This window comes from Ptiloglossa arizonensis, chromosome 2 (assembly GCF_051014685.1).
Source record: "Ptiloglossa arizonensis isolate GNS036 chromosome 2, iyPtiAriz1_principal, whole genome shotgun sequence".
NCBI lineage: Eukaryota > Metazoa > Arthropoda > Insecta > Hymenoptera > Colletidae > Ptiloglossa > Ptiloglossa arizonensis.
In genome coordinates, this window is record NC_135049.1 from 29556097 (window position 1) to 29583685 (window position 27589).

The 27589-nt window shown below is 45.3% G+C and overlaps 1 protein-coding gene across 3 annotated transcripts in view; it reads left to right on the forward strand.

The window, feature by feature from the left end:
• The window catches only part of Osp (myosin phosphatase Rho interacting protein outspread), a 323581-nt gene that overhangs the window by 173573 nt on the left and 122419 nt on the right, over window positions 1-27589 (forward strand). For all 3 annotated transcript variants that reach the window (XM_076327530.1, XM_076327533.1, XM_076327535.1), the window contains exon 3: window positions 16680-16745. In XM_076327530.1, coding sequence (XP_076183645.1) covers window positions 16680-16745 — 66 coding nt within the window. The remainder of the gene's footprint in view (window positions 1-16679; window positions 16746-27589) is intronic.

Consider the following 27589-nt stretch of genomic DNA (forward strand, 5'->3'; position numbering starts at 1 on the left):
AATTCAACGTGAACGACGACGTGTGTTTTTCTTCTTTTCCATCGAGACTTCGTTGTGGAAAGATTTTATTCGATTCTGGTGTGCCTTTGCTTTGTATAGCCCGAATTGAGGTGGAAAATATAGCAAAGGTGGAAAATTCAAAGAGAACGAGGCCATGTTTTTTCTTTCCATTCCATGGAAACTGTCGTCAAAGGATTTTATTCGTCAATTATGGGGTATCCCTGTCTCTACATGGTCTGATTCGAGGTGGAAAATATAGCAAAGGATGAAAATTCAACGAAAACGACGACATGGTTTTTCTTTCTTTTTTATGGAAACTTCGTCGTCGAAAGATTTTATTCGATTCTGATGTGCCTTTGTCTTTGTATGGTCCGAATTGAGGTGGAAAATATAGCAAAGGTGGAAAATTCAAAGAGAACGAGGCCATGTTTTTTCTTTCCATTCCATGGAAACTGTCGTCAAAGGATTTTATTCATCAATTATGGGGTATCCCTGTCTCTACATGGTCTGATTCGAGGTGGAAAATATAGCAAAGGATGAAAATTCAACGAGAACATCGCCATGTTTTTTCTTTCCTTTTCATCGAAACTTCGTCGTCGAAAGATTTTATTCGATTCTGATGTGCCTTTGTCTTTGTATGGCCCGAATTGAGGTGGAAAATATAGCAAAGGTGGAAAATTCAAAGAGAACGAGGCCATGTTTTTTCTTTCCTTTCCATGGAAACTGTCGTCAAAGGATTTTATTCCTCAATTCTGGGGTATCCCTGTCTCTACATGGTCTGATTCGAGGTGGAAAATATACTAAAGGTTGAAAATTCGACGAGAACAACGCCATATTTTTTTTTTATGGAGATTTCGTCGTCGAAGAATTTTATTCGATTCTCGTGTACCTTTCTCTTTGTATGCTCCGATTCGAGGTGGAAAATGTAGCAAAGGTTGAAAATTCAACTCAAACGACACCATGTTTCTTTTTCTCCTTTTCCATTGGAAACTCCTCATCGAGCGATTTCACCTCTCGATTCTGTCGTGTCTCTGCCTCTATACAGTCCAATTACAAATGGAAAATATAACGAAGGTTGAAAATTCAACTCAAACGACACCATATTTCTTTTCCTTCTCTTCCATTGGAAACTCCTCATCGAGCGATTTCACCTCTCGATTCTGTCGTACCTCTGCCTCTATACAGCCCAATTAAAAATGGAAAATATAACGAAGGTTGAAAATTCAACTCAAACGACGTCATACTTCTTTTTGTTTCTCTTCCATTGGAAAGTCCTCATCGAAGTATTTCATCTGTCGTTCCTGGAGTCCCTCTGTCCCTAAATGCTCCGATTCGAGGTGGAAAATCTAGCAAAGGATGAAAATTCAACGAGAATAACGCCATGTGTTTTCTCTCTTTTCCATGGAGATTTCGTCGTGGAAGAATTTTATTCGATTCTCGTGTGCCTTTGTTTTTGTATGCTCCGATTCGAGGTGGAAAATGTAGCAAAGGATGAAAATTCAACGAGAACGACGCCATGTATTTTCTTTCCTTTCCATCGAGACTTTGTCGTTGAACGATTTTATTCGATTCTGTTGTGTCTTTAGCTTTGTATGCTCCGATTGGAAGTATGTCTTCACCTCGTTCGATTCTAAACGGAAACTAGAACTCGATACGACGATCCAGGTTCGAAAATTCATCTGTAACGAGGCGACGGCGCCAATTAGCCGGCCACCGGTTCTAAACAACCGATCCTCGTCCCGGCGTCGCGTCGCGTCGCCTGGTCGTCGCTCGCGAGATCGGCTTACTTTCACTCGGCTCCGCAAGGCCCTCGACATCGTACTTTCTCCGATGCACCTGTCCAACTTTAATTAAAAGCCACGGGACACGGTCGCGGACGAGTCTCGTCGATCGTCCGATTGGCTCGTTACTTTTCGGATCGATCGCGTCGATCGTGACCGTTTCGTCGCACCTGCGCTACAACGCGCCTCGATCGAGATCGAGCGAATCGTATCGTGTAAATTTCGCGATCGAAGCGTGCTTGCTTTCGATATTTCCAACGCCTCTTCTTTCGCTGGAAAATCTCACATCGTGGACTCTACGATCTTCTGTAAAAATTTCAAACCGTTTCTCACCCAAAGCGTACAACTTTCCAAAATCTTCTTAAAGAATTTTTCCAGAAGATTTAATCTTTGCATTCCTTTGAAAACTTCCAGAATCTGTTTAACACACTTCCAAATTTTCTAAACTAAAACTCTCCATCGATTCATGTGTATACCCATCGCCCAAGTTTCTCACCTACAGCGTACAACTTTGCTTAAATGTTTCCAGAAGAAGTCTTCGCATTGTCGTCGCTAAAAAATTCCAAAGTCTTCTTAAAGAATTTTTCCAAAAGATCTAATCTTTGCATTGCTTTGAAAACTTCCAGAATGTGTTTAACACACTTCCAAATTTTCTAAACTAAAACTCTCCATCGATTCATGTGTATACCCATCGCCCAAGTTTCTCATCTACAGCGTACAACTTTGCTTAAATGTTTCCAGAGGAAGTCTTCGCATTGTCGTCGCTAAAAAATTCCAAAGTCTTCTTAAAGAATTTTTCCAAAAGATCTAATCTTTGCATTGCTTTGAAAACTTCCAGAATCTGTTTAACACACTTCCAAATTTTCTAAACTAACTCTCCAACGATTCACGTGTATACCCACCGCGCAAATTTCTCACCTATAACGTACAATTGTGTTTAAATTTACTCAGAGGATTTACCCTCCGTATCATCGTCTCAAAAGAATTCCAAAATATAATTGAAACGTTCCTCTTCTACAAAAATTTCAAAATCATTCCCCCTGGTACCTATTACTCGAGTGTCGCGATCAATCCTCGCGGTTCACCGTGCACACTCTACGCGCTTGTTTAAAATTTCCTCCACGTGTGTATGGTCCACCCTTCCATGGTCGCGCTCGAAAAAATTCCACCCCGTAGCAAAAACTCTCCCGCGTGTTCTCCAAAAATTTCGAATCGTTCGCTCGAGTATCTCGCTCGCGAAAAATTCCGCGAGATCGTCCCTCCTCGATGGGAAAAACTGGGGTCTGTGTTCGCGCGAGAACCAATCAACGAGTACGTAGAATTTATTACCCGTAGGAAATACGCGGTATCGTCGAGGGTCGCGACGATAGCCAATAAACGCGCGAGATCGGCGATCTCTCGTCGCGCAATCACCGGCTACGACTTGTCTCTTCGGGCGGATTAGAGGCGCGCGGCGTCCTCGTCCTCGTCGTCGTCGTCGTCGTTCGTAGGAGGATCCATCCCTCGCGGGATCGCGATAGAGGATCCACAACGGGCGAGAGCGGGTATCATGACTTGGTCGGGCACCGATCGCGGGGGATACGGTCCACGGGAGATAATCAGCCACCAGGAAGTCGAAGTGAAGCCGTAACGACCGATCCGATCGTAGATTATCCCGTCAAGGGAGATAGCCCGGGAGTCACGAGGAAGCGAAGAAGGCGCGAGAGACGCGACGGGGGTGTACTCGATGAAGATGGAAAGAAAAAAGAAAAAGATGGAAAAGAAAAGAAAAGAAACAAGGGAAGGGAAGGAAAGAAGAAAGAAAAGTTGGTAAGAAAGAAGAAAATAATAGACGTACGCGGTACGGGCGAGTCAACGCGATTAATTAACCGACCCTTCGTTCGCTGGTTGCAGCGGCGATACGCAACGGGAGCGCAGGGGAGGAGGACGGTAGGTGGTTTCGCGATCGATCGATTTCCGACGCGAACGATGACGGTGGGTGTTTCCAGCCACCGACAGGGCCGGCTAGATCGAAGACCGTGATACATACGGTAAATTGATATATTCGCGCAACAGGAAAACCAAGCCGGTAGCCTACATTCTTGATAAGACACCGTGACTAAACGCCGGCCTCGCTACGCGAGTCGTTATGGATGGTTAAGTGGTCGAAGATAATCGATAACCAGGAAGCACACGGCTGAAATTGGAACGTTCGGGCACCAGTACGGGGGATAGCAGATCTGCTTATCAAGGTCGATGAGAACCCGACGCTGGGAGCCCGACGTCGAGGGAATTTCTTTTCGTCGATCCCGGATCGGATAATCGAACGACCTCGGCAACGAAAAAGGAAAGACCGGGGCTGGGGTATCTTTGGAAAACTCCATTCCGATCGAAGTCGCCGAGATTCGATTCAGGGGTGCCGGCTGAATCGTTCGTCGGGAGTTTTCGATGTATCGGGGGATCTAGATTGGTGTTCTTCTTCTCGAAGATCGAAGGGGAATGAAAACGTCGGTTGGGACGTGAAAGAAACGATCAGGGAGATATTCGGAAAGGTGGATCACTCTTGCGGGACTATCGTGACGATCGTAGAAGAGTAGTTTGAAGTTTCTGGGTACCCAGACTTCTATCAGGTCTTCTCCAATATCGTTAAGGAACTGGACAAGTGGAATCGAGGTTCTTTGTTCGAAGATGTGACAAGAGCTTCAAAATTTCTGGCTCTGTCTAGATCTCTCTTTTGCGAAGATATTTGATAGAATATAGACTAAAGATAAGATTCAAATCTTCCGAAACCTAGATAGATTCCTCTCATAGAGACTACCTAAATGAAATTCAAGGATCTGTCGTAGAAGAGGTCAAAGTTTCCAGGTACCAAGGTTTCTTACCTTCTCGAAGTCTTCAGAAAATAGACTAAAACGAGATCCAGATCTTCCGAAACCTAAACAGATTCCTCTCATACAGACTACCTAAACGAAATTCAAGGATCTGTCGTGGAAGAGTTGAAAGTGTAGGTACCAAGGTCTTACCTTCTCGAAGTCTTCAGAAAATAGACTAAAACAAGATCCAGATCTTCCACGACAGATCCTTGAAACCTAGACAGATTCCTCTCCACGAGACTCTCTAAATTAAATTCAAAGCTCTGTCATAGAAGACTTCAAAGTTTCCAAGTACCAAAGTCTCTTATCTTCTCAAAGTTTTCAGAAAATACACTAAGAAAAGATCCAGATCTTCCAAAACCAAGACAGATTCCTCTCCACGAGACTCCCCAAATGAAATTCAAAGCTCTGTCATAGAAGACTTCAAAGTATCCAAGTTACCAAAGTCTCTTACCTTCTCGAAGAGGCTCCAATCCCTAGAAGTACAGAAAGAAAGCAGATTGTCCAAAGCTTGGGTAGCTCGGTGCCCGATTGAAGATCTTCAGTGTATTAAACGAAGAAAGATCCGCGAGTTTCCCCGAAAGGTAGACAGATTCCTCCCGCGAGAACCGTCGAACGAAATTCAGAAGCGTCCGTTCGGAATTCTCGGGTCTACCTGGATCTCTCCCAGGCCCCCGTGGAAGATCGTCGGGAAATAGGATGGGCGGAATCGTGGCGGTTCGATCGAAGAATCGCCGGGAGTATCGTCGGGTCGCGTTACCGTTGAGGTCAGATTGGTCCCTTCAGCAACCTCGCCCATTCTCCGTCGGTGAACACGGTGGACTTGGGGTGATAGCGGCGGTCTATGCATGGTAGCACGCCACGCCATGGACCACGCCACGCGAGAATCGTGAGGTAAACACGGACACGGACTCCGAAGAAGATACAAGCTGATCGGTGGACCAGGAAGTCGGGCGGGAAGTCGGGACACACGGTGCCAAGTTACAATGTCACGAACACCTCGGATGTGTTCGGTTGGTTCGAAGTCGAAACGATTTCCCAACCCGTCCTCGTTTCGTCGCGAAACGCTTATTAAACCGTCGCGAAACCGCGCTGGAACGTTTTAATGTTATTGGGCGGAGAACGAACGATCGTCCACCGTCGAAATCACCGGCGTTGTACACCATCGGTTTCGTTTTATTTTTTCCTTCTTTCTTTTCTTCTTTCTTCGTCTCGTTTAGCCCTGAAATTCACAAGGATACCCCTCGCGCGCGTTTAACGGGCTTATCGGCGCGATCGCCTGCATCCACGTACGTCGACAGTCCCCGGGTTCGCGCGATCCATTCCGCTCTAAATCCTGATCTTATCGGGCGACATTACGTGCATCTTCGCACTGAACATCAAGCGCGCATCAACGCGTCCTCGCGGTATAATAAATTCGTCCGTTCCTCCGGCGGAACGTTGCTCAACTTCTCGTTGCCCGGTCGTCCGCCGGCTGGACCTGCTTTCTAACTTCCGTAATCGATGGATCTCGAAAGGAACGATCGCGACGCGATAAAACGCGACGGAGAACGGCCGTGCGCGGCCCGCCGGTGATTTCAACGCCTGCGAGGGGATACCTTCCACGCCGGAATATTAAACGCGCGGGGGTGACGATTACCCTTGCACCGTGGGATAGGGTTTGCTTCGTTCGGGGCGATTCTCGAGCCTCTTTCACCGAAAGATCGCACGGTGGACACGGGGAGATTTAAACTCAACTTTACGGGGAAACGTGTCCTCTGTACCATAGAGACTCGCGTCGCGTTGAAGTTCTCTCGGTGTTGCAAGATAGGAGTGAATTCTTTGCGGAGATGGTTGTGCGAGTTGACACGGTCGAGGAGAGGTGGAAACTTGTATCTTTAAAGAAACGTGGTATCTGTACGATAGATGCTCTTTGCGTTAGAGTTCTCTCAATGTTGTAAGAATCCGAGTGAATGTTCTGCATTTATGGTTGTGCGAGTTGACACGGTCGAGGAGAGATCGAAACTTGCATCTGTAAGGAATCGAGGTACCTCTACGATAAAAGTTCTTCGCGTTAGAGTTCTCTTAGACATTGTAAGATCCGAGCGAATTCTTTGCGTCGATGGTTCAAAAATTTGTCACGGTCGCAAATAGGTGATTGGAACTTACATCTACTAAAAAACGTGGTACCTACACGATAAAGGCTCTTCGCGTTAAAATTCTCTTCGCGTTGCAACTACCGATCGAATCCTCTGCATCAACAGATTTCAAAAGTTGACACGCTCAAGAAGCATAGATCGGAACTTACACTTTTAAGAAAACGTGTCACCTGTACGATAGATGCTCTTCGCGCCATAAATCTCTCGGCGTTACATCTACGTTGCATAAGATCCTTTCGTCGAGTTTGTCCACCCATGAAAGTAAACTCGAAGACCATTTCCCCAAGATTTCTATCGGAATACTCTCCTTCTCTCGATCCGAGATCTCTCGTTTCTCAAGGAAAAGATAAAACTCGACACTCGAATGTTTCGCAGAGAATGTTTCACTCCGCCAAAGGAATATCGAAATTCCAATTCGTCGAGGTGTTCGTCACGAGACGTTACCGGAAGATCGAAGGTCCCCGATTCGCGAATCGGTCAGCGGGAAGAGTCTCGAGATCGTCGATCGGCGCGTACGTTCGCCGCGAGCCTATACGGATCCGTGTCTGGCCGATCGAGTTGATACGAATTGGCGATGCGTCCGTTCGGATCATCGGGGCCCTTCTCGATCGCGGCGATGCGAAATTCCGCGCGTCACCAGTGACAAAGTGGTATGTTCACCTTTTTGCCCACCTTCCTGTCGAGGAAGCATCCCGTCCCGGATGATCGACGCGATGCTCGTGCGCCGATGAAACCAGAAGTCCTTGATCCGTGGGCGATGCAAAACGATCGTCGCTATACCCGGAAGAAGGTGCGGTAGGTCAGCGTTCCGAAGTCGTTGTTCGATCGAGGTTCTTCGTAAGCTAGGGACTCCCTTTTGGGAAATCGGAGCCGTTACGTCGATCGGGAGTCCCTTTCTAAACACGTGTCTCGTAACGGTACGAAATTATAGCCCCGAGAGCTCCGAAACGAAAATAGAGCGCGAATGAGCTCGCGTTTTCGATCAATTTTCAAACCCAACCCGCGGAGAATCGATACTTCCTCGATCCGGGAGGAAATCGAGAAGAGTGTAAATAACGAAGAAAAATAATCGAGAACGTAGACTCGAGGCAAAAATATTATTGTGTCTTTTTTCGAAATTCGAAGACACTTCCTAGGAAGAAGATCGAGGTTTCTTCGAATCGAGATTTTTGTCTCGAATCGAGAGGGATGAGGAAGTGGGGGTGTACGATCGATGCTCGAACGAGAAAAGAATGAAATCGACATGGTTCTGGCTCGAAGCAGGAAATTTTCCACTTCCGGAACTCGAAAGGTTTCTCGTTTCCCGAACGAGAGTAAATCCTCGCGGCACGACGAGCAGGAGGAATTGCGGAGCCGGTGCCCCGCTGTGCTTTATCGCGCAGCGTTCGCGAGAAAGTGCGATCGATACGAGTGTTAAAAAAAAAATGGGCCAGTTATCTCGTACGTACCCGTTGGCAGCGGCGATTTTGCTCGTCGATGATCGGAACGAGCGGAACGGGTCGAACCAGAAAGAGCCGCGCTGGTGGGCGGTGTTAACGACCGGCTCTTCGAACCAGGAAGATGCGATAGGTCAGGAATATGCGGGTCCCTTCGATCCACGAAATTACGACCAACGGGAAGACCTACGGTCCCACGGAACGCGAACCACTTTCGATTTATTCGTTGCACCGCGTGGAAACACCACGCGCGTGAAAAACTAGACGGTGTCGTAAGAAAACTTCCGCGATGGAACAGAAATATTCGAACCGAACGACGAACGAAACGAAGATCGATTTTCCACGAGAGAATTCCACGAGACGCTTATTTCTTTTCGGCGACACTCCTCGACTTCACCCTGTTGCGTATTGACCAATGCTTAGCTGGCAATCTTTCGAATTATTCTTACATTTTTGAATCTTAGGAAAACAGTGTAATCTGGAATGGTGTATGATACGTGATTTGATAATAGAAGGACGTAGGAGTTTATGAAATCTTTTAGAGAGTCTTCCAGAGAGAATCTTGTAAGTTTGAAAACCCAATTAATGGAAAAGGGTTCTCGTGAGATTTTAATCGAGACGTGAAATGAATCTAATCCTCCTAATTTCTTTTCCAAATTGTCCCTTAACGAGTTATGTCTCCCTTGTATATCAAGAGGGTACAGTAATATAAGAATCACCGAGAATGTTCAATCTCGAATTAGTGCAATTGTTTCGAGGTGCCCACCTCTCGGAAAAAATATCCGAGTACGGCCGGTTAATGTCCGTTTTATTCGTCTGGCGGAGCTAGGCGGTGAAACGACGCAACAAAATGGCGTCGAAAAGGTAGGTTTCGTTGGAAAAACAATGGCACTTTGCGCAGGGTGCGAAAAAACGGTCGACGAGTCTCGACTCGCAGCGAGCTCGACAGGCTGTAATAACTGGGATAAAAAGTAGTTGCGTCGGCGATCTATTCGCGCGTTCGCGGTCTGAGAAAAGACGCGGACGGCTCGGTGGTTATGACAGAGTCTAAGAGTCGGGGCTGAGACAAGGCGTGAGAAGCGTAGCCTTTACGGAAAAGCGCGGTATGAGCGAGCGCGACCATTCAACACTGTCTCTCGTGTTCCACGCGAGCGTTCTTCCGCGAACGTCAACGAGTAACGACGATCGAGGTACCGAGTTCTTTCGGTAAGCACACGAGTCGTTTCACTTGCTGAATCCTGGAAACGAGCCTTCCATTACGGAGTAAACGAGAGTTTGTAAAAATTTTGCACGGTTTGGAAACGGGGATTTAAACTCCCGGAAGAATCCACGCGTTAGAGGTCTCTCGTTATTACACGTGTGATGTGTTTTTAAGCTCGGGGTAAAGTCAAAGGTAAGATTTTTTATTAAGAATATCGTTTGGGAAGATCGAAGGTTCCACGGTGGAAAAATTCGCGAGAGGAAGACGATCGATATTTTTGTGGAGTTTAGTCGTTTGGAAAAATACCATCGAGGAGAAATTCTATTCTTAGATGGTTTTTATTAGAGAGCAGAGCCATCGTTACGATCAAAGGTTCGAAAAATTGACGCTCGAGGGGAAGATGGTCACTTTGCGCTCCACCCTTTGGAGTTTGTTTGTTCAGAAAAATAAAATCGAAGACGAAGTCTGTTTTTGTAAGATTGTTGTTACGAGAGACAAGGATCGAAGGTTCCTCGTTCGTGATTGATTACTCGAGGGGAGGTCGAGCACTCTTCGAGTGGTACCTATTAAATGCTTTTTCTATAGAGTTTATTTTCTTGGAAAAATAAAATCAAAGATAAATTAAGTTTCACAAAATTTACAGAAAAGATTACTATTATTGGCAGATTGGAGATTCTTTGTTCGCGAATGGTTACTCGAGGGGAAGGTCGAGCACTCTTCGAGTGGTACCTATTAGGTGCTTTTTCTATAGAGTTTATTCTTCTGGAAAAATAAAATCAAAGATAAATTAACTTTCACAATGTTTACTGGAAAGATTACTATTATTGGAAGATTGAAGATTCTTTGTTCGCGAATGGTTACTCGAGGGGAAGGTCGAGCACTCTTCGAGTGGTACCTATAAAAAACCTCTTCTATCGAGTTCACTTTCTCCGAAAAATAAAATTCCAGACAAATATTCACAAGATTCTCATTACAAAATATTACTACTACTTAAAGATCGAAGGTCCCTCGTTCACGAATCACTCAAGGGGAAGATCGAGCACTCTTCGAGCGATACCTATAAAACACCTTTCCACCAAGTTCACCATCTCCAAAAACTAAAATTGCAGACAAACTTTCACAAGATTCTCATTACAAAATATTACTACTACCTAAAGATCGAAGGTCCCACATTTGCGAATCACTCAAGACGAAGATCGAGCACTCTTCGAGCACTCTTCGAGCAATACCTCTAAAACACCTCTTCCACAAAGTTCACCATCCCCAAAAACTAAAATTCCAGACAAATATTCACAAGATTCTCATTACAAAATATTACTACTACTTAAAGATCGAAGGTCCCTCGTTCACGAATCACTCAAGGGGAAGATCGAGCACTCTTCGAGCGATACCTATAAAACACCTTTCCACCAAGTTCACCATCTCCAAAAACTAAAATTGCAAACAAACTTTCACAAGATTCTCATTACAAAATATTACTACTACCTAAAGATCAAAGGTCCCACATTTGCGAATCACTCAAGAGGAAGATCGAGCACTCTTCGAGCACTTTTCGAGCAATACCTCTAAAACACCTCTTCCACCAAGTTCACCATCCCCAAAAACTAAAATTGCAGACAAACTTTCACAAGATTCTCATTACAAAATATTACTACTACCTAAAGATCAAAGGTCCCACATTTGCGAATCACTCAAGAGGAAGATCGAGCACTCTTCGAGCACTCTTCGAGCAATACCTCTAAAACACCTTTTCCACCAAGTTCACCATCCCCAAAAACTAAAATTGCAGACAAACTTTCACAAGATTCTCATTACGAAATATTACCACTACCCAAAGATAAAAGTGTCCCCATTCTCGAGCAATCCATCGAGAAACGTTCCCTCTTCGAATATTTCCTCCGTTCGTACCGGAAGACACCTATGTTCCCTATGTTCCGTAAAATTTTCGCGAGTCTCCTTCTGGCGGGGATTCCGTCGAATCGGGAAGGCCCTCGCGTCGGTTGCAGCAAGCGTTCCACGAGGAAGAGATTACAGGGCTGGTTCGGGTTCCGTGCTTTCTCTTCCACCGTCTCAATCCTCCGGCATTGTTCGGGGCCCGTTGGTCGTCCGCTTCTTCTTCCTCTTCCTCCGCGCGAGATCTTCCCACGCACGTGCCGTGGCTCTCGCACGGGTCCGCGAGGGCCCCGCTGAATAATTACCAGATGAAGATACCGCCGCCTCGTGTAGGCTGAAATCCTTCGGCTCTCTTCCCCCGTATCCGCGCGGTCCTTCTTTATCCAGGTTCTGGCTAGCCTCCGCCGACGGACGAGGATTTTGCAACGGTACCCCGCTTAGCTTCGCGAGCGTGCACGCGCGCGCGCGCGCGCCTAGTCGACGACGACGCGTCCCTTCCGCGGACGAGCAACCCACGGGGATCGACCCCTGGTGAACTATAACCGATCCGAGGGGCCCCGCGAAAACCAGTCGGCCAGCTAGAGCACAGTTACCTCGGGGGGGCTATTTCGCTGGACCGTTTTCATTCATACCGCGTTACCCGATCCAGACCACGAACATGGATTCTTTCGTGTTTACACACCGAGTGGATTTTTTCGCAAAATTATTTCATTTTATTTTTCTATTACATTCGCGAGAAATCTACGGAGGGAGAGACCAGGTAGGAGCATCTGGTTGGATTTTTTTTTTCGTAGATTTAATACGAATGTTTATATCTAACACCTATAAAACATCTCTTCCTTCGAGTTCACCAGCTCCGAAAACTAACGATGTTTGTCCAATTTACTATTAGGAGATTGTAAGGTTGTGAAAGTACGTTTACGTCGAATTTATGCATAATTTAGAAGTTTTTTTTAAAAATGTAAATTATCAGAATGGATGGTATTGTTTATAGTGGTCGAAATTGTGAAATTATAGGAATTGTGTCTAATTTACTATTAGGAGATTGTAAGGTTGTGAAAATAAGTTTACGTCGAATCTACGCACAATTTAGAAGTTTTTTTTAAAAGTGTAAATTATCAGAATGGATGATACTGTTCGTAGTGGTCGAAATTGTGAAATTATAGGAATTGTGTCTAATTTACTATTAGGAGATTGTCAGGTTGTGAAAGTACGTTTACGTCGAATCTACGCACAATTTAGTAGTTTTTTTTTAAAGTGTAAATTATCAGAATGGATGATACTGTTCGTAGTGGTCGAAATAGTGAAATTATAGGAATTGTTAATTTCTGTACGTCCGTTTTATCTTCGAGGCGAGTTAACGGTACGTATTAAAAGTTCGCGAGCCCCGTTCCTCGATCCTGTCTCCCGAAGCTCGAGATTCCTCGCCAGATGGAATATTGTTCGCGAGATAATCGGCCCGAGAGAACCGAGACGCAGAACGTGGACTAGGTCGCGGGACGGACGATCGTTAATGAGCAGATAATCGAATGCGCAATAGACTGCAAAGAAGTAAGTGAATAATGGATCTGGGTCACGCCAAGCGTAGACTACGCGAAGGCCGGTACGCGTTATCAGCGCGTGCCACATTCTCGACCGATTCGCGAATAATCGAGCTCGAACGATCGACCCTGGAAAGTGACAAAATCTACTCGACGATTCGACGAATCATCGATTCTCTTCGTCTTCGTTTCGAACATTCCCTCGACTTCCTCTGTCGAGACATTTACGTAGGGGTAGATTAAAGAACATTGGTTCGTAATTGGAGAAAAGATTTGGTGCAAGTTTTAATGTAGAGACAACGGTTCCGGAAGTGATAACATTCAACTTGAGGATTCGTTGGAAAATATTCGATTCTCTTTCTTCCTTTTCGAAACACTTCTCTGCAGTGACATTTACTTGTAGAAAGCTTCGAGACTATTGATTTACAATTAGAAAAACTACTTAGCTCTAAAAACAACGGTTCCGGAAGTAAGTCAACTTGGTGAGTCGTTGGAATGTCATCGATTCTTTTTCTCTTCTTTCGAAACATTCTCTGGACTTTCTCTGCAATGACATTTATTCATATAAAGTTTCAAGACTCTCGCTTCATAATTACAAAAGCTACTTATCTCTAAAAACAACGTTTCAAAAAGTCACAAAATCCAACTTGTTGACTCCTTGCAAAAACTATCGATTCTCTTACTCCCTTTTCGAAACACTCTCTGTACTTTCTCCATCATGACATTTACTTATATAAAGTTTCAATACTCTCGTTTCATAATTACAAAAGCTACTTAGCTCTAAAAACAACGGTTCCAAAAGTCACAAAATTCAACTTGACTCCTTGCAAAAACCATCGATTCTCATTCTCCCTTTTTCAAACACTCTCTGCACTCTCTCTATCATGACATTCACTCGTATAAAATTTCAAGACTCTCGGTTCATAATTACAAAAGCTACTTAGCTCTAAAAACAACGTTTCAAAAAGTCACAAAATCCAACTTGACTCCTTGCAAAAACCATCGATTCTCATTCTCCCTTTTCGAAACACTCTCTGCACTCTCTCTATCATGACATTTACTCGTATAAAATTTCAATACTCTCGGTTCATAATTACAAAAGATACTTAGCTCTAAAAACAACGGTTCCAAAAGTCACAAAATTCAACTTGACTCCTTGCAAAAACCATCGATTCTCATTCTCCCTTTTCGAAACACTCTCTGCACTCTCTCTATCATGACATTTACTCGTATAAAATTTCAATACTCTCGCTTCATAATTACAAAAGCTACTTAGCTCTAAAAACAACGCTTCCGAAAGTCACAAAATCCAACTTGAATACTCCTTGGAAAATCATCGATTCTCTTTCTCCCTTTTCGAAAGACTCTCTGTACTTTCTCCGTAAAGGGATTCGCCGCGCTTGGTTCCTCTTGCGTCATAACGCGGTCCCGTGGGACATCGCGAGGATAAGGCGTTCGATCGCCGCGCGAAGCGTGTAACCGCGCGTCCAGCCGCGAACTTTATGCGCTTATTTGCATACAATCGCATCGCGCGAAGCTTCCGAGCATCGAGATTGTCCCAGAAACGTCGCGATTCTTTCGATCCCCGCCCGTCAAATTCACGGATCTCGGCTCGCGCGAACAGCTTCGAGCCGCTCGACGCAGCGAGCGGTGAAATTTGTCGCGGAAATCGGCAACCTCGTCGAGCAAAATTCTCGAGAAAATGGAAAATAAACGAAAACGTTTCCTGGAAACTTCTACTTTCGATTTCTTCGTTTCAGTTTCTAACCCACCGTATTTAAATACCCCGCAGTGACTCCGGTAACGAGATTCAAATGCCTCGTAGAAAGTCGAAAGTGGACGTAGTTTCGAAAAATAATACATATTTAAACCATAAATATTGCGCGTGAAAATTTTGCCCGTGTAATCTCTAAATCGTGGACTTAACAATGCACAACTGCTGAGAGAGATATTGTACGATCGTCGTACTCGTCGCGATATCTCACACGATCGTAATTACTTATAACGTGTGCGTGTTATATATGTGTGTTTGTGTGTGTTTGGTACGGATGAGTCACCTACTGTATAACATTGCGACCACTGTTGTGCAAAACATCGATCGGAAAGTACCGATAAATAGAGTTATAGATTACAATGTAGATAGATTAGACAGCTCATCCTCCAACAATTAATACGTCACCTAAATCTAACAGACGTGTTTGCGAAGTATACTATTATTGTAACGACCAGTGACACAAACGACTGTGTCCTTAGTTTCGGGCACACCTGGCGAGCGACTACTGTTTACATTTCGGGCCTAATCGCTCGCTTAAGAGCGATGAGACAAAAGAGACACATTGAGTACCTCGGTAGACAATCGAGTTTCGTTCAGTCTAGCAAACCCACTTAAATCCTTCCACGGTTCCAAAAACGTGAAACATCCGCAAAGATTTCCATTGTTACACTCCCTAAGACCATCCTTTCCACGCGTTAATATACCAACCTATAATACTCGGCTAAAACGATAAAAAAAATTCTCTTAAACTCTCGTAAAATCTTGTGAAAATTCATAGAAAAGTTCCAAAGGATTTGCACGACCTTTTCTTCATCAGGATTTTTCCAGTTTGGTAGAGTTCGAGCAGGAAGCAAAGGAGGAGAGAATAAGAGGGAAGGTCAATATTTGATGACAATTTAACGAAGGTTTAACGCGCGTTAGTTGCAAAATAGAGATGTTTACCGAACGTTTCGGTAGTCTTCGAGCGGAGAATAGTGGTTTTTCCAGAGACACGGGAACACACGCGGACGGAGGATAAAAGATTCGAAAACAACTCGCCGGTTGGCACAACGAAAGAGAAATCGCGACGACCGGTCGCTGCTTCTTTTCTCGAGCTTTGTTTCTAATTAACGGCAGCAGCGTGTTAATTGTCCAGCTGCCGCGTCGGTAGACCTTAGACATTCCTCCGTGTGGGTTGAGCAGGTTCAGTCCGGGTTCAGCGGAATTCTTTTCGCTCGATGCGATAAACGCTTCCGCGAAAACAAATAAGCGGGATCGAAAGTGAAGTGTTTTTTTTTTCACGTCTACCGTGGAGAGTAACTGCGCGTCCGTGTCCCTCTTGAGAATAATTAGGACAACGGAGCGAAATTTTAATCACGTTCTACTCTATAATTCCAAGCAATTAATTTCCAATACCTTGCATACGTAATCGCATACGAGGAACAGACGAAGCTTTGTCTGGACTTTGCAATACAAATTAGAGATTAATTTCATCGATCTATTTTTAAATCGAACTCATTTGTGTACTTTAACGTTGAATTTTTGTTTCGAAGCTTTGTCTGGACTTTGCAATATAAATTAGAGATTAATTTCATCGATCTATCTTTAAATCGAACTCACTTGTGTACTTTAACGTTGAATTTTTGTTTCGAAGCTTTGTCTGGACTTTGCAATATAAATTAGAGATTAATTTCATCGATCTATTTTTAAATCGAACTCACTTGTGTACTTTAACGTTGAATTTTTGTTTCGAAGCTTTGTCTGGACTTTGCAATATAAATTAGAGATTAATTTCATCGATCTATCTTTAAATCGAACTCACTTGTGTACTTTAACGTTGAATTTTTGTTTCGAAGCTTTGTCTGGACTTTGCAATATAAATTAGAGATTAATTTCACCGATCTAATTTAAATCGAACTCACTTGTGTACTTTAACGTTGAATTTCTCTGCCTATCGAACGCTGGTGTTTCGTTCCGATTCAATACCAACGACAATAATATCAATAATAATAGTAATGATGATTATAATAATAATAATTCGTAATGAATATTTTTACCAACGATTTCTTTGTTTCTGTTTCCAGAGGTGGCAGAGAAGATGGTTCGTTCTGTACGACGACGGGGAGCTGACGTACTCGGTGGACGAACACGTGAGTTTCATGCGAGAAGCATTTAATGCAAATTTCCGTATTCGATACCGACTGCACATGGCGAATCGAATCCTCTTAGTCGGTCTTTCCACCGGGGAGCCGCGTATTCGTACGAAATCCACTTTGCCGCTGACAAATCCGTTTATCGTCCCGATACGGTTTCATTCGGCTCTGTCGAAAACAGTTCGCTATAATTTAAAATTTTAATTCCGCGAAAGCTCCGTACGAGCGGTAGTTTTATCTCGAATCGACGAGGACGCGAACCGTTTCCTACCGGTGGGATTTTGGTACGATCGATCGAAGGGGAAACCAAAATGTCGGAAACTCGACGAGGCCCTCTTTGTTCTCTCGAGTGGTTCCAAGTCAACAATTTCGAGAGTCATCGCGTCGGGAAAGGGATCGTTTCTCGCGTATATTTTACAAAATATTCATAGTCGCCAATTTGGTAACCTTTCAATTTTTCCAGATAGAAACTTTGACAATTATTCATTTCCATTCGGTTCAATAGTCAGAAATTGGAGCAGTTTTCATTCTGTCCTCTTTGAAGGACTATTTTGTCATTCATTTTGGAAAATATCTATAGTCACCAATTGGATAACTTCTAAATTTTTCCAGCTCGAAACTTCGATAATTATTAGTTTCCATTAGGCTCTACACGTTTCAAAAGTCAACAATTGGAGTTATCTCCATTCTGTTCTCTTCGTACAGTTTACAAAATATCTATAGTCACCAATTGGATAACCTCTAAATTTTTCCAGCTCTCAACTTCGACAATTATTAGTTTCCATTAAGCTCTACACGTTTCAAAAGTCAAAAATTGGAGTTGTCTCCACTATGTTCTCTTCGTCCATTTTACAAAATATCTGTAGTCACCAATTGGGTAACCTCTAAACTTTCCAGCTCGAAATTTCGATAATTAATTTTAATTCAGCTCCACTCGTTTCAAAAATCAAAAATTGGAGTTATCTCCACTCTGTTCTCTTCGTTCATTTTACCAAATATCTATAGTCACCAATCGGGTATTTGGGTAACCTCTAATTGGGTAACCTCTAAACTTTCCAGCTCGAAATTTCGATAATTAATTTTAATTCAGCTCCACTCGTTTCAAAAATCAAAAATCGAAGCTATCTCCGTCCTGTCCTCGTCGAAGGACAGTTCCTCGTTCGTTTCGCAAAACGTCCACGTTGTCGTGCCACAATCGGACAATGTCGCGAATTGTGTCACCCCGGTGGCCCCTTCCGCTCGGTTACGCGAAGCCGGTATTACGAGCGCGCGTCGCCTTTCAAGAATCGCGAACTGTCAGACCGCGAACGTTATGGCAGGCAGTGAATCAAACGCTGCCCCTCGAAGCGGCTCCCTCGGAGTCTAGGAGTGCCAAAGGTCGAAGTCAATTGTAGTTGCGGCTCGTGCACGGCCATCGGCAGCACCATCAATACCATCGGCGTCTAACCGAGCGACGCCGAACGTGGCTGAGGGCGAGAAACGACCTCGAATCTCGCGTACCTCGTCTTCCACGATGACCACGGTAATCCTGGAAACCCTCGGGATTGATTTAAACAGACGACACGGTAATAGACCCTCGATTTATGAAATAGGACGTTGTCAATTTTGGTAAAATTCTACAGTAATCTGAGGATAGTGTTCTTAACGCTAGAAAAGAGTTGTGGAGACTTTTCAAAATTACTCAACTACCGATAGTGTGTTTGCTTGGAATATTGGTGGGAAATTATCGAAATAGACGAGTAGCGATACTTGGGAATTTTGGAAGATATTTATGTGGTTCGGTACAGATAATAGGTTGTTGAATAAGTTTTGTCGTTCGATAAGAAATGGAGCTATTAAGTGTATTTTATTTTTCATGTGTAAAGTTTCACGTAGATTTGTCGACTCGTTCGTATATTCATGGTTGCTCAAAGTTGAAGTATCATAGTATCTTGTTTACAATGGAAAGAACGACAAACCTTGTCGAACAACCTAGTAGTAATAATAATAATTTTCCCATTGGGAAGGATTTTGATCTTTCTTTCGTCTCTCGAAGTTTCTCTCGTCAGAAGTAACTTCTCTCGAGCGATGGCGACGCTTCCAAGACATTTTGCATCTATCTTCTTACAAACTAAGTAGGCAAACAGAACGATGGTCGAATCGTTCTAGATTAATCGGAAGTTCTCGATGCGATCGGGAGTTGTCGCGTGAACGTAGGATAAACTTCCCACCGGTTCGCGAATAATTCATCGCTGGTGTACGATTTTCATTTTGGAATGTTTTCTTTCGTCTCGGGGCGAAAGTGGCGCGCGTTGAGCGATGGCGACGCGCGCTCCGCCCTGTCCTCGAGGCGTCGTTCTCTACAATGTATCGGCCAGGAATATCTTTGGTCTCTGACCGGGAGGGGTTTAATTTCAGTCGGTCTGGGGTCCCGATGGAGCGCAATTTTTGCCAGGGTTCTATTATTGGCGGCGGACACGCGAAGACGAAATTAAAGTAACGACGTCCGATCGCGAAGGTGATACCGCGTTAAAGGCTCCGACCGGTCGATTTCTGCGCCCAGCACCGACAACTCGGCCATCTTCGAAGCCAGATTAATGATCCGGTCGCGGAGCTTAAGAGGGCCATTCGTTTCGAGAATAATCTCGGTCGAAAAATGCGAGAAGATAATGACCGGCGTACAGTGGATGCGCGTCCTCCCCTTTGGTAGCGGCGGACCGGAGTCGTTCTGGTCGTCCTTGAGGTGGAATGAGAAATTGGGCTAACGGGTCGGAATAATTCAGACGAAAGCCTCCTCCGAGACGCGCGGATTGCTTCTACTCCGGTGCCATTGTTTCCAGGGGGCCTTCGCGAAACCCAACGTCTCGTCGAGATATTGTCCGATTTGTCGAGCGATGGACAGCTACGAGATAGAGGGGAAAGATACTTAACCTTATCGATCTTCTCATTGACGAGTGCTTGAGTCTTTCCATCGCCGTATAATAATATTATACGGAGTAAATATTTACCGTGGTTTCGAAAATATACCAATCCCCTGGTATTCGAATACTAAGATCTTTCGGTGAAATATTTTCGTATATCATTTTCTTTTAACGATACCTAATGTTAAGAGATCGAAAAAGAATCATTGATCGGGTACCATTGTTTCCAGGGAGGTTTCTAAGAATCACGACTTGTCAAGATATGGTTCGATTTGTGGCCTGATGAATAGGTAGGAGCTAGAGGGGAAAGATACTTAACTTTATCGATCTTCTCATTGACGAGTACTTGAGTCTTTCCATCATCGTATAATAATATTATACGGAGTAAATATTTACCGTGGTTTCGAAAATATACCAACCCTCTGATATTCGAATACTAAGATCTTTCGATGAAACATTTTCGTATATCATTTTCTTTTAACGATACCTAATGTTAAGAGATCGAAAAAGAAAAATGTATCGGGTACCATTTTTTCCAAAGGGGTTTCTAAGAGTCACGTCTCGTCGAGATACGGTTCGATTTGTGACGAATCACTGACGAATACTCGAGCCTTTCCACAACCGTATAATAATACCGGGAGTAAATATTTACCGTGGTTTCAAAAATATACCCTGCTATTCGAACATTCCGATCTTTCGGTGAAATATTTTCGTACATCGTCTTCTCGTATCGATGCCCAATACCGAAACACTAAAAACAAAAAATTTATCGTTCGATGCGCTATCAGAAGGGACAACCTCGACACGAGATCACAGTATCGAACGCAACGAATAGACAGAGAAGAATTTTCCGTCTCAGAACACCGAATTCGTCCCTTCTGGTTCGCTATTTGTCACAAAGGGCGTTTCGAGATCCACGTCGGTCATTTCGTTCTCTAGTCATCGATTCGGCAAAACGACACCGAAAGTAACACCGTACTCGGGTTATCGAGAACGTCTCGTTAGAATCGCTATCGGTATTCAGCGTCTCCGCGCGGGGCAGGGTTCGCAGGCTGTTAACAAATAGGTTAAAACGTGGTACGCGCGTCCCGTCGCGCGCATTTATCAACGTTCTTTAAACGGGACAACCCTAATCGGTCGATTCGCCGTTCGGTCGCGCGAGCCCAATAATCGATAGTTAATTGGAAATGGCATTTCTCGAGGGAGCGGCCCGCTCGTTCACGGTAGCGCGATACCAGCGAAATGGTCACCGCCGGCCAATTATGCAAATGGCGCGCGCGGGAAAAGGTTGGAACCGTCGTGGAATTAATCGTCGGAATTGGAACGATTAGCTCTACCCCAATCCGATGGAATAACGTTCTTTCAATTATCGGGGGATTTCTCGCGTTCAAGGACTCGCGGAAAATTGCTGCGACGACGAGGCGTTAATTGCGCCGGCGAGTCGCGAAACTCGCGCGTTTAAGACTGCTCGGAGAGGAGGTGATCGTCGATCGCGTTGGAACTCGATCGGATCGATTTACGGCCGCCTAATTAAACGAATTAACCGTTCACCGCCGGTGCAAATTGCCCACGGCGATCCACTCGATCGAGTTCAGTCGTTTCGAAGACACCGAGTCGATGGAGCTCTCTACCTGCTCGAATTATCGATCGAGTTCAGTCGTTTCGAAGACACCGAGTCGATGGAGCTCTCTACCTGCTCGGATTATCGATCGAGTCCAGTCGCTTCCAAGACACCGAGTCGATGGAGCTCTCTACCTGCTCGGATTCGCGATCGAGTTCAGTCGTTTCGAAGACACCGAGTCGATGGAGCTCTCTACCTGCTCGGATTCTCGATCGGGTCTAGTCGCTTCGAAGACACCGAGTCGATGGAGCTCTTTACCTGCTCGGATTCGCGATCGGGAGACACCTAAGCGACCCGACTCGGTTTCTCTATCAATTGAGAGTAACCTTCTCGAGGAACTGGTCGGAATTGAGTGAAAGATTCTCGACTCGTGCTTCTCCTATCGATTACCAGCGACAGTTACTTTTGAACGACTGTACCGAAATGTGAAATGTGAAGTGCGCGCGAACGTGTACGCGATAAAGTCGAAGGAGGATCGTGGATTGGCTCCATCGTGCCACGCGATTCGACGATAAAGAATCGTTTTTTGGGGGAGCCAAGAAGAGAGTCTGGATCGTGCTCGAGTCCAATTAACTCTTCTTTATTAATATTAGCGCAAAACCACCATAACCGTGGTTGGCCGAGGTACTGAAGGAATCTTTATGTCACGGCGGGTAGAACGAAACGAGGAGGTACCACGTGCTCCATCTTTTATATATACATCGTCCATTGCCAACTTACGAACTTATTTCCGACCTACGATCTCGCTGCCAAGTCGCGAGACTTTTGTCGATCGCCAACAATTATATATATATATATATGCTAAATTGGTTCGTTCGTTGTTATTTCGTACCATGAGAGTTTACTCGTACCCTCCAAGTGTCTAGGAAGTATGAAATTATCGCTGCACGGTCTCAACCCCTAATCCAGAGAATTCAGTGGTAAGTAATTGGCCCTAAGCTTCTCCAAACCCAAATTTTGGGGTGTCGAGGGGATGCCACAGTCAAGAAGAGAGTTCACACCGTTCCAGGGGTCATGTTTCTTCGTTAATACACACTTCTTGTGTATCTAAATCGGTTCGTCATCGTTCCAATTCCGTAAAAGTCTACTACTACCCTTCAAGTGTCTATAAAATATTATTCTAACACGGTCTCCCTTAATCGGGAGAATTCAGCAGCAATTGGCCCTAAGCTTCTCAAACCCCAATTTGGGGGTGTCGAGGGGATGACAGAGTCAAGAAGAGAGTTTACACCGTTCCAGCGACCACTCTTCTTAATTAATAGGCATACTTCATACGATCTAAATCGATTCATTCCAATTCCACAAAAGTCTACCAGCACCCCTCGAGTACCTATAAAATACCTCAACACGATCTCAGCCCCTAATCCAGAGAATTCAGCGTTAACTAATTATCCCAAAGTTTCTCACACCCCATTTCAGAGGTGTCCAGCAATCACTCTTCTTAATTAATAAATATACTTCATACGATCTAAATCGATTCATTCCAATTCCACAAAAGTCTACCAGCACCTCTCGAGTACCTATAAATTACCTCAACACGATCTGAGCCCCTAATCCATAGAATTAAGCGTTAACTAATTATCCCTAAATTTCTCACGCCCCATTTCAGAGGTGTGCATCGACCATTCTTCTTAATACGCATACTTCTAACGATCCAAATCGGTTCGTCGTCGTTTCAACCCCGTCAAACTCTACCAATATCCCCACTCCTGAAGTATCTATAAAATATTGCTCCGTTATAAATAATACCGGAGCGTTGCCAGGCCCTAATTCGCGTCAGGTAGCGACAAATTCTAAAGGCGTCACACCTCGAGCGGTAGCTGTCCACGGTCACCTCTGCACCGGCAACCGAGCGAACAAGGTCGCGGTACCACGTGCCCGATGGTCGGATACCCGACGCATTTTCACGAGTTCGGCTCGCGTAGCCGCGTTCTACGCGATGAAGATAGCCCCGGGAATAAGGGTCGAGTCGGCGGGCACCGTTCGCCGGCCTTAGAAGGGCAAGGAGAATGCCGATCGAGGAATTAGATGGGAGTCCGTGCACGCCACCGGGCTGCCAGGTGTAAAACGCGACGGGATCGTTAATTTCCCGATACTGTCGCCCACAGGAACGAAGCGTACGATTCTCTGCCCTCCGGCCTCGACGTCCATTTGGGACCAGATAAAGCTGGATTCTTTCGTACGTAGAGGTCGTAACGTTCGCCGGTAGGTCTGGTTCGGTGCGCGGCCAACCGCTGGAATGTCGGAATCGTTGGATTTTTGGAAGGGAAACGGTACCGTTACGTCGCCAGGCCACGACTCGGAAGGTTAAACGCGATTCTGGAATTAGATGCCGGCATACCACCGGCAGCTGGCAGGTGTAAACGCGCCGCGACAGGATCGTTAATTTCCGCGCGCGGAACCGTGTAGGACGAAGCGATGACAAGATAGCCGTACTTCGGGTTCGTCGGGTCGCGACCGAGGTTTCAATTAGGGTTTAATTTGATTGCGATACTCGACGCTCGTAAAGTCTACACTTCGACGCGTCCCGGTTCGATATTACGCTAACACGGCGGGGGAGAATCGCCGCCCTTTCACCGGGATTCGCGATTCTTCCGTTTCGATGGAACTGAAGGCTGTGGAAGGTTAGAAGGTTGGAGCTGGTGTTGGAAGGTTTTGGAGTTCTTTCTCGATGTTTACACGATTGATTCATACGAAATTCGTCGCACTTGCCTATCTTCGTGAGTGTCAATTTTTTGGTAGGTGAACCTACTGTGCACATGTGACAAGATGTCATATAGGTGTACTTGTGTAATTAGAGTGCGAGGGATGTATCGTGTATCATTAGCTACGGTAATCTATCGAAATGTTGGCAGGAAGCTCCGTGTCTTCCCAGAGGACATCTTGTGAGCCGTGCACAGTACATCGGTGGCATAGTAACTTTGATCCTGGATTCAGGAAGGTTAGAATTTTTTCCAGATGTTAATTTGCACGACTGTTCAATACGAGATTCATCGCACTTGCCTATCGTCTTGAATGTAAATTCTTCAGTAGGTGTACCTACTGTGCACAGATGACAAAATGTCACATAGGTGTATTTGTGCAATTAGAGTGCGAGGGTCTCACCGTGTATCATTAGCTACGGTAATCTATCGAAATGTTAGCACAAAGCTCCGTGTCCTCTCAGAGGACATCTTGTGAGCCGTGCACAGTACATTAGTGGCATAGTAACTTTGATCCTGGGTTCACGAAGGTTAGAATTTTTTCCAGATGTTAATTTGCACGACTGTTCAATACGAGATTCATCACACTTGCCCATCGTCGTAAATGTCAATTTTTCGGTAGGTGCACCTACTGTGCACAGATGACAAGATGTCACATACGAGTACTGGTGTAATTAGAGCGCGAGAAACGCACCATGTATCGTTGGCTACGATAATCTATCGAAATGTTAGCACGAAGCTACGTATCCTCTCAGAGGACATCTTGTGAGCCGTGCACAGTACATCGGTGGCATAGTAACTTTGATCCTGGATTCAGGAAGGTTAGAATTTTTTCTCAATGTTAACTTTCACGATTGTTTAATACGAGATTCATTGCACTTGCCTACGTGAATGTCAATTCTTCGGTAGGTGTACCTACTGTGCACAAATGACAAGATGTCACATAGGAGTACTGGTGTAATTAGAGCGCGAGGGACGCACCGTGTATCATTGGCTACGATAATGTATAATACATTCACTGACGAAGAAAATATTTCTAAAAGTTACGAGAAATCTTCGGTCCTCTCGGAGGACATCTTGCAATTCGCGCACAGTACATCGGATAACCCCGATCCTACATTCGAGTACTCTAAGACCGTATGAAATTAATTCTTGCACCCATACGTCTATTAAAGGCAACATAGTCCCACTTGCGCATCTATGGTCGAAACTTTTCCAGATTTCTCCCTACAAAAATCAATTTATCTCGGTATATTCTCCAAAGGATACACCAGCTTGGAAAAAATTGTATAATTCTCGTTGCAACGGAGCATCGCAGTCGACGTGTTCGTGCAACCCACCCTGTATGTCCCTAAGGTCCGAGCGAGGCGACTTCCTCGTGAGATAAAACGCGAGCGTCGCCCCGCTCGCCCCCGTTGCAAACCGCCCCTCTCGGTGCTTCCTGGTGCTCTCTCGTCGGTTATCTCGTTCGTTCTCTCGGGCTTGGTTGACACCGGGACGAGCGTTACGTAAGCGAGTGAGCCGCGGATTAAACGCGCACGAATATGCAGGTATATGCAGGTATATGCAGCTGGAGCGGGAGCCCGCGTGCACGCGCGGGACACGAACGAACCAACGAACCAACCAACGAACCAACGAACGAACGAACGAGGGGCCTGGATGCAAATCCCGGTGCACGCGTATCGGTATTAATATCGAATATGGCGAAGGGGCACACCGTGCGGCCACGGTGGTAGCATCGAACGCGACCAACGGGAATAAAACGAGGAACGAAGGGATAATCGGACCGTGCTTGACGTACCGCGGAACGAGCAAACAGATCGTCCCGATATCTGCTGATTGGAACTTCTCGACGACGACTCGAGGGGCGAGGAGGAGGAGGAGGAGCTGGAGAAGAGGATCCTCGGATTATTCCCGGTGTCTAGGTTGCGGATAAATCGCAGCTACGCCGCGCATCGACGAATACACACGCTCACGGCACGGAGAAACAGATTGTTGCGATATTTGCTAATTGGAACTTCTTGATGACGACCGAACGGCAGGGGAGATTCTTGGACCGCTTCTGGTGTCCAGATTGCGAATAAATTGCACGGACCGCTCGACGAACACGTACACCCTTAGCTGGCAAGAAATAGATCGTACCGATGCGTTTAGATAATTGGGAATCCCGTGATGACCACGCGTGGGAGGATTCTTGGGTCCACGGCACGGCCTGGTCCTCGAGTTTCGATCGGTGACGTTACTCGAGGATTGGTCTTCAGTTTCGAACGTTTATGGATATTTCGTGTTTCAAGTGTCCTTTTATCCCGATACGACGCGGTGAATCAATTTTCTTAAGATCGATGTGCGTACTGTTCGCAGTTTGAAAGAAGACAGGTAAGGAATGGGGGTTGGAAGGGTCATAGTAGCTCGTGTAGTTATTCTGTTTCTCAAAATGTCGCATCGTAGAAACGGATGTATTTCTTAGATACTTACTGTCAAAGTATGTCACTGGAAGGGTCACGATACTTCGTAATCATTCTGTTTACCAAAATGTCGCATCGTAGAAACCAATACATTCCTTAGATACTCACGGTCAAAGTACCACCGATCCAATACATAACCTGTTCACTTTGTATTTCTCGCGTACAAGGATCGTTCGCGTCTTTCATCCGCCAAAACTCTCCGACGATCAAGGACAATCTCCACCCACGAGATCCAGGGTCTAGCGCACTCCCTATTGGTCGAGTCGCTCGAGTGGGCGGAGCGAGACACGCCCCTCGTCCGCGTACTTGTATCCACGTTGGACTTCTTTCGAACTAGGAACAGTAGGTAGGCGATACTCGCGTTCTCTCGATGACTCATCGGGCAGCATATTTGTGCCTACCTCCGGTGAGGAAATTGGCCAGCACGGTTTACGGTTAGCTGCAATTAAACCGTACTCTAATAGGGCACGGGCACCGTTACGACATTAACGCGAGCGAATAATCGACGAATCGTAGGTGGAACAAAGGCACCCTTAATGGCCCGACCGACAGAGATTCCCCGGTTATTATCGTCGATACTATTATGTCACGGTTCATTAACATTTATCGGCGACGCAACTGTTGTCTCGCCTGGGCTAGCCGATGGCTATCGTTTAATTGGGGTCAGCTGATTAACTCGCGCTCGGATTGCGAATACATCGCCGCCAGAAAAGGGGGTCATTCGCATCGTCGTCGATCTTATCGAACCTCGTCATCGACATCATCGAACGGCTTGCCCGTACCCGACGACGTGTTTCCTATTAGTCTCGGCCTTACGAGTAGTCCTGTCCATCCTGGACGTTAACGACGGGACGAAAACGACAGACACTGCTCTCGTACGATCGACGAACAATATCCGACAGTCGTTCACCTGTTCCGCGTGCTAACGGTCTCTTTGATCCAACTGTCTAATCTTCTCAGCGAAAAACTCGCTCCCCGAAACTCTCCACGATCGAATCGAGCCTTCAATTGTCTCTTCCATTCTTCAGAAATTACTCCTTGCGCATCTTGTCGATGATTCGATTCTGATTCTGTACAAACATGCTTTGTTTCCCGGTTGGACAGTTTACGAGACAAAGAACAGCTCTCGAGGTCTAAGTTGGAGTAAGCACGA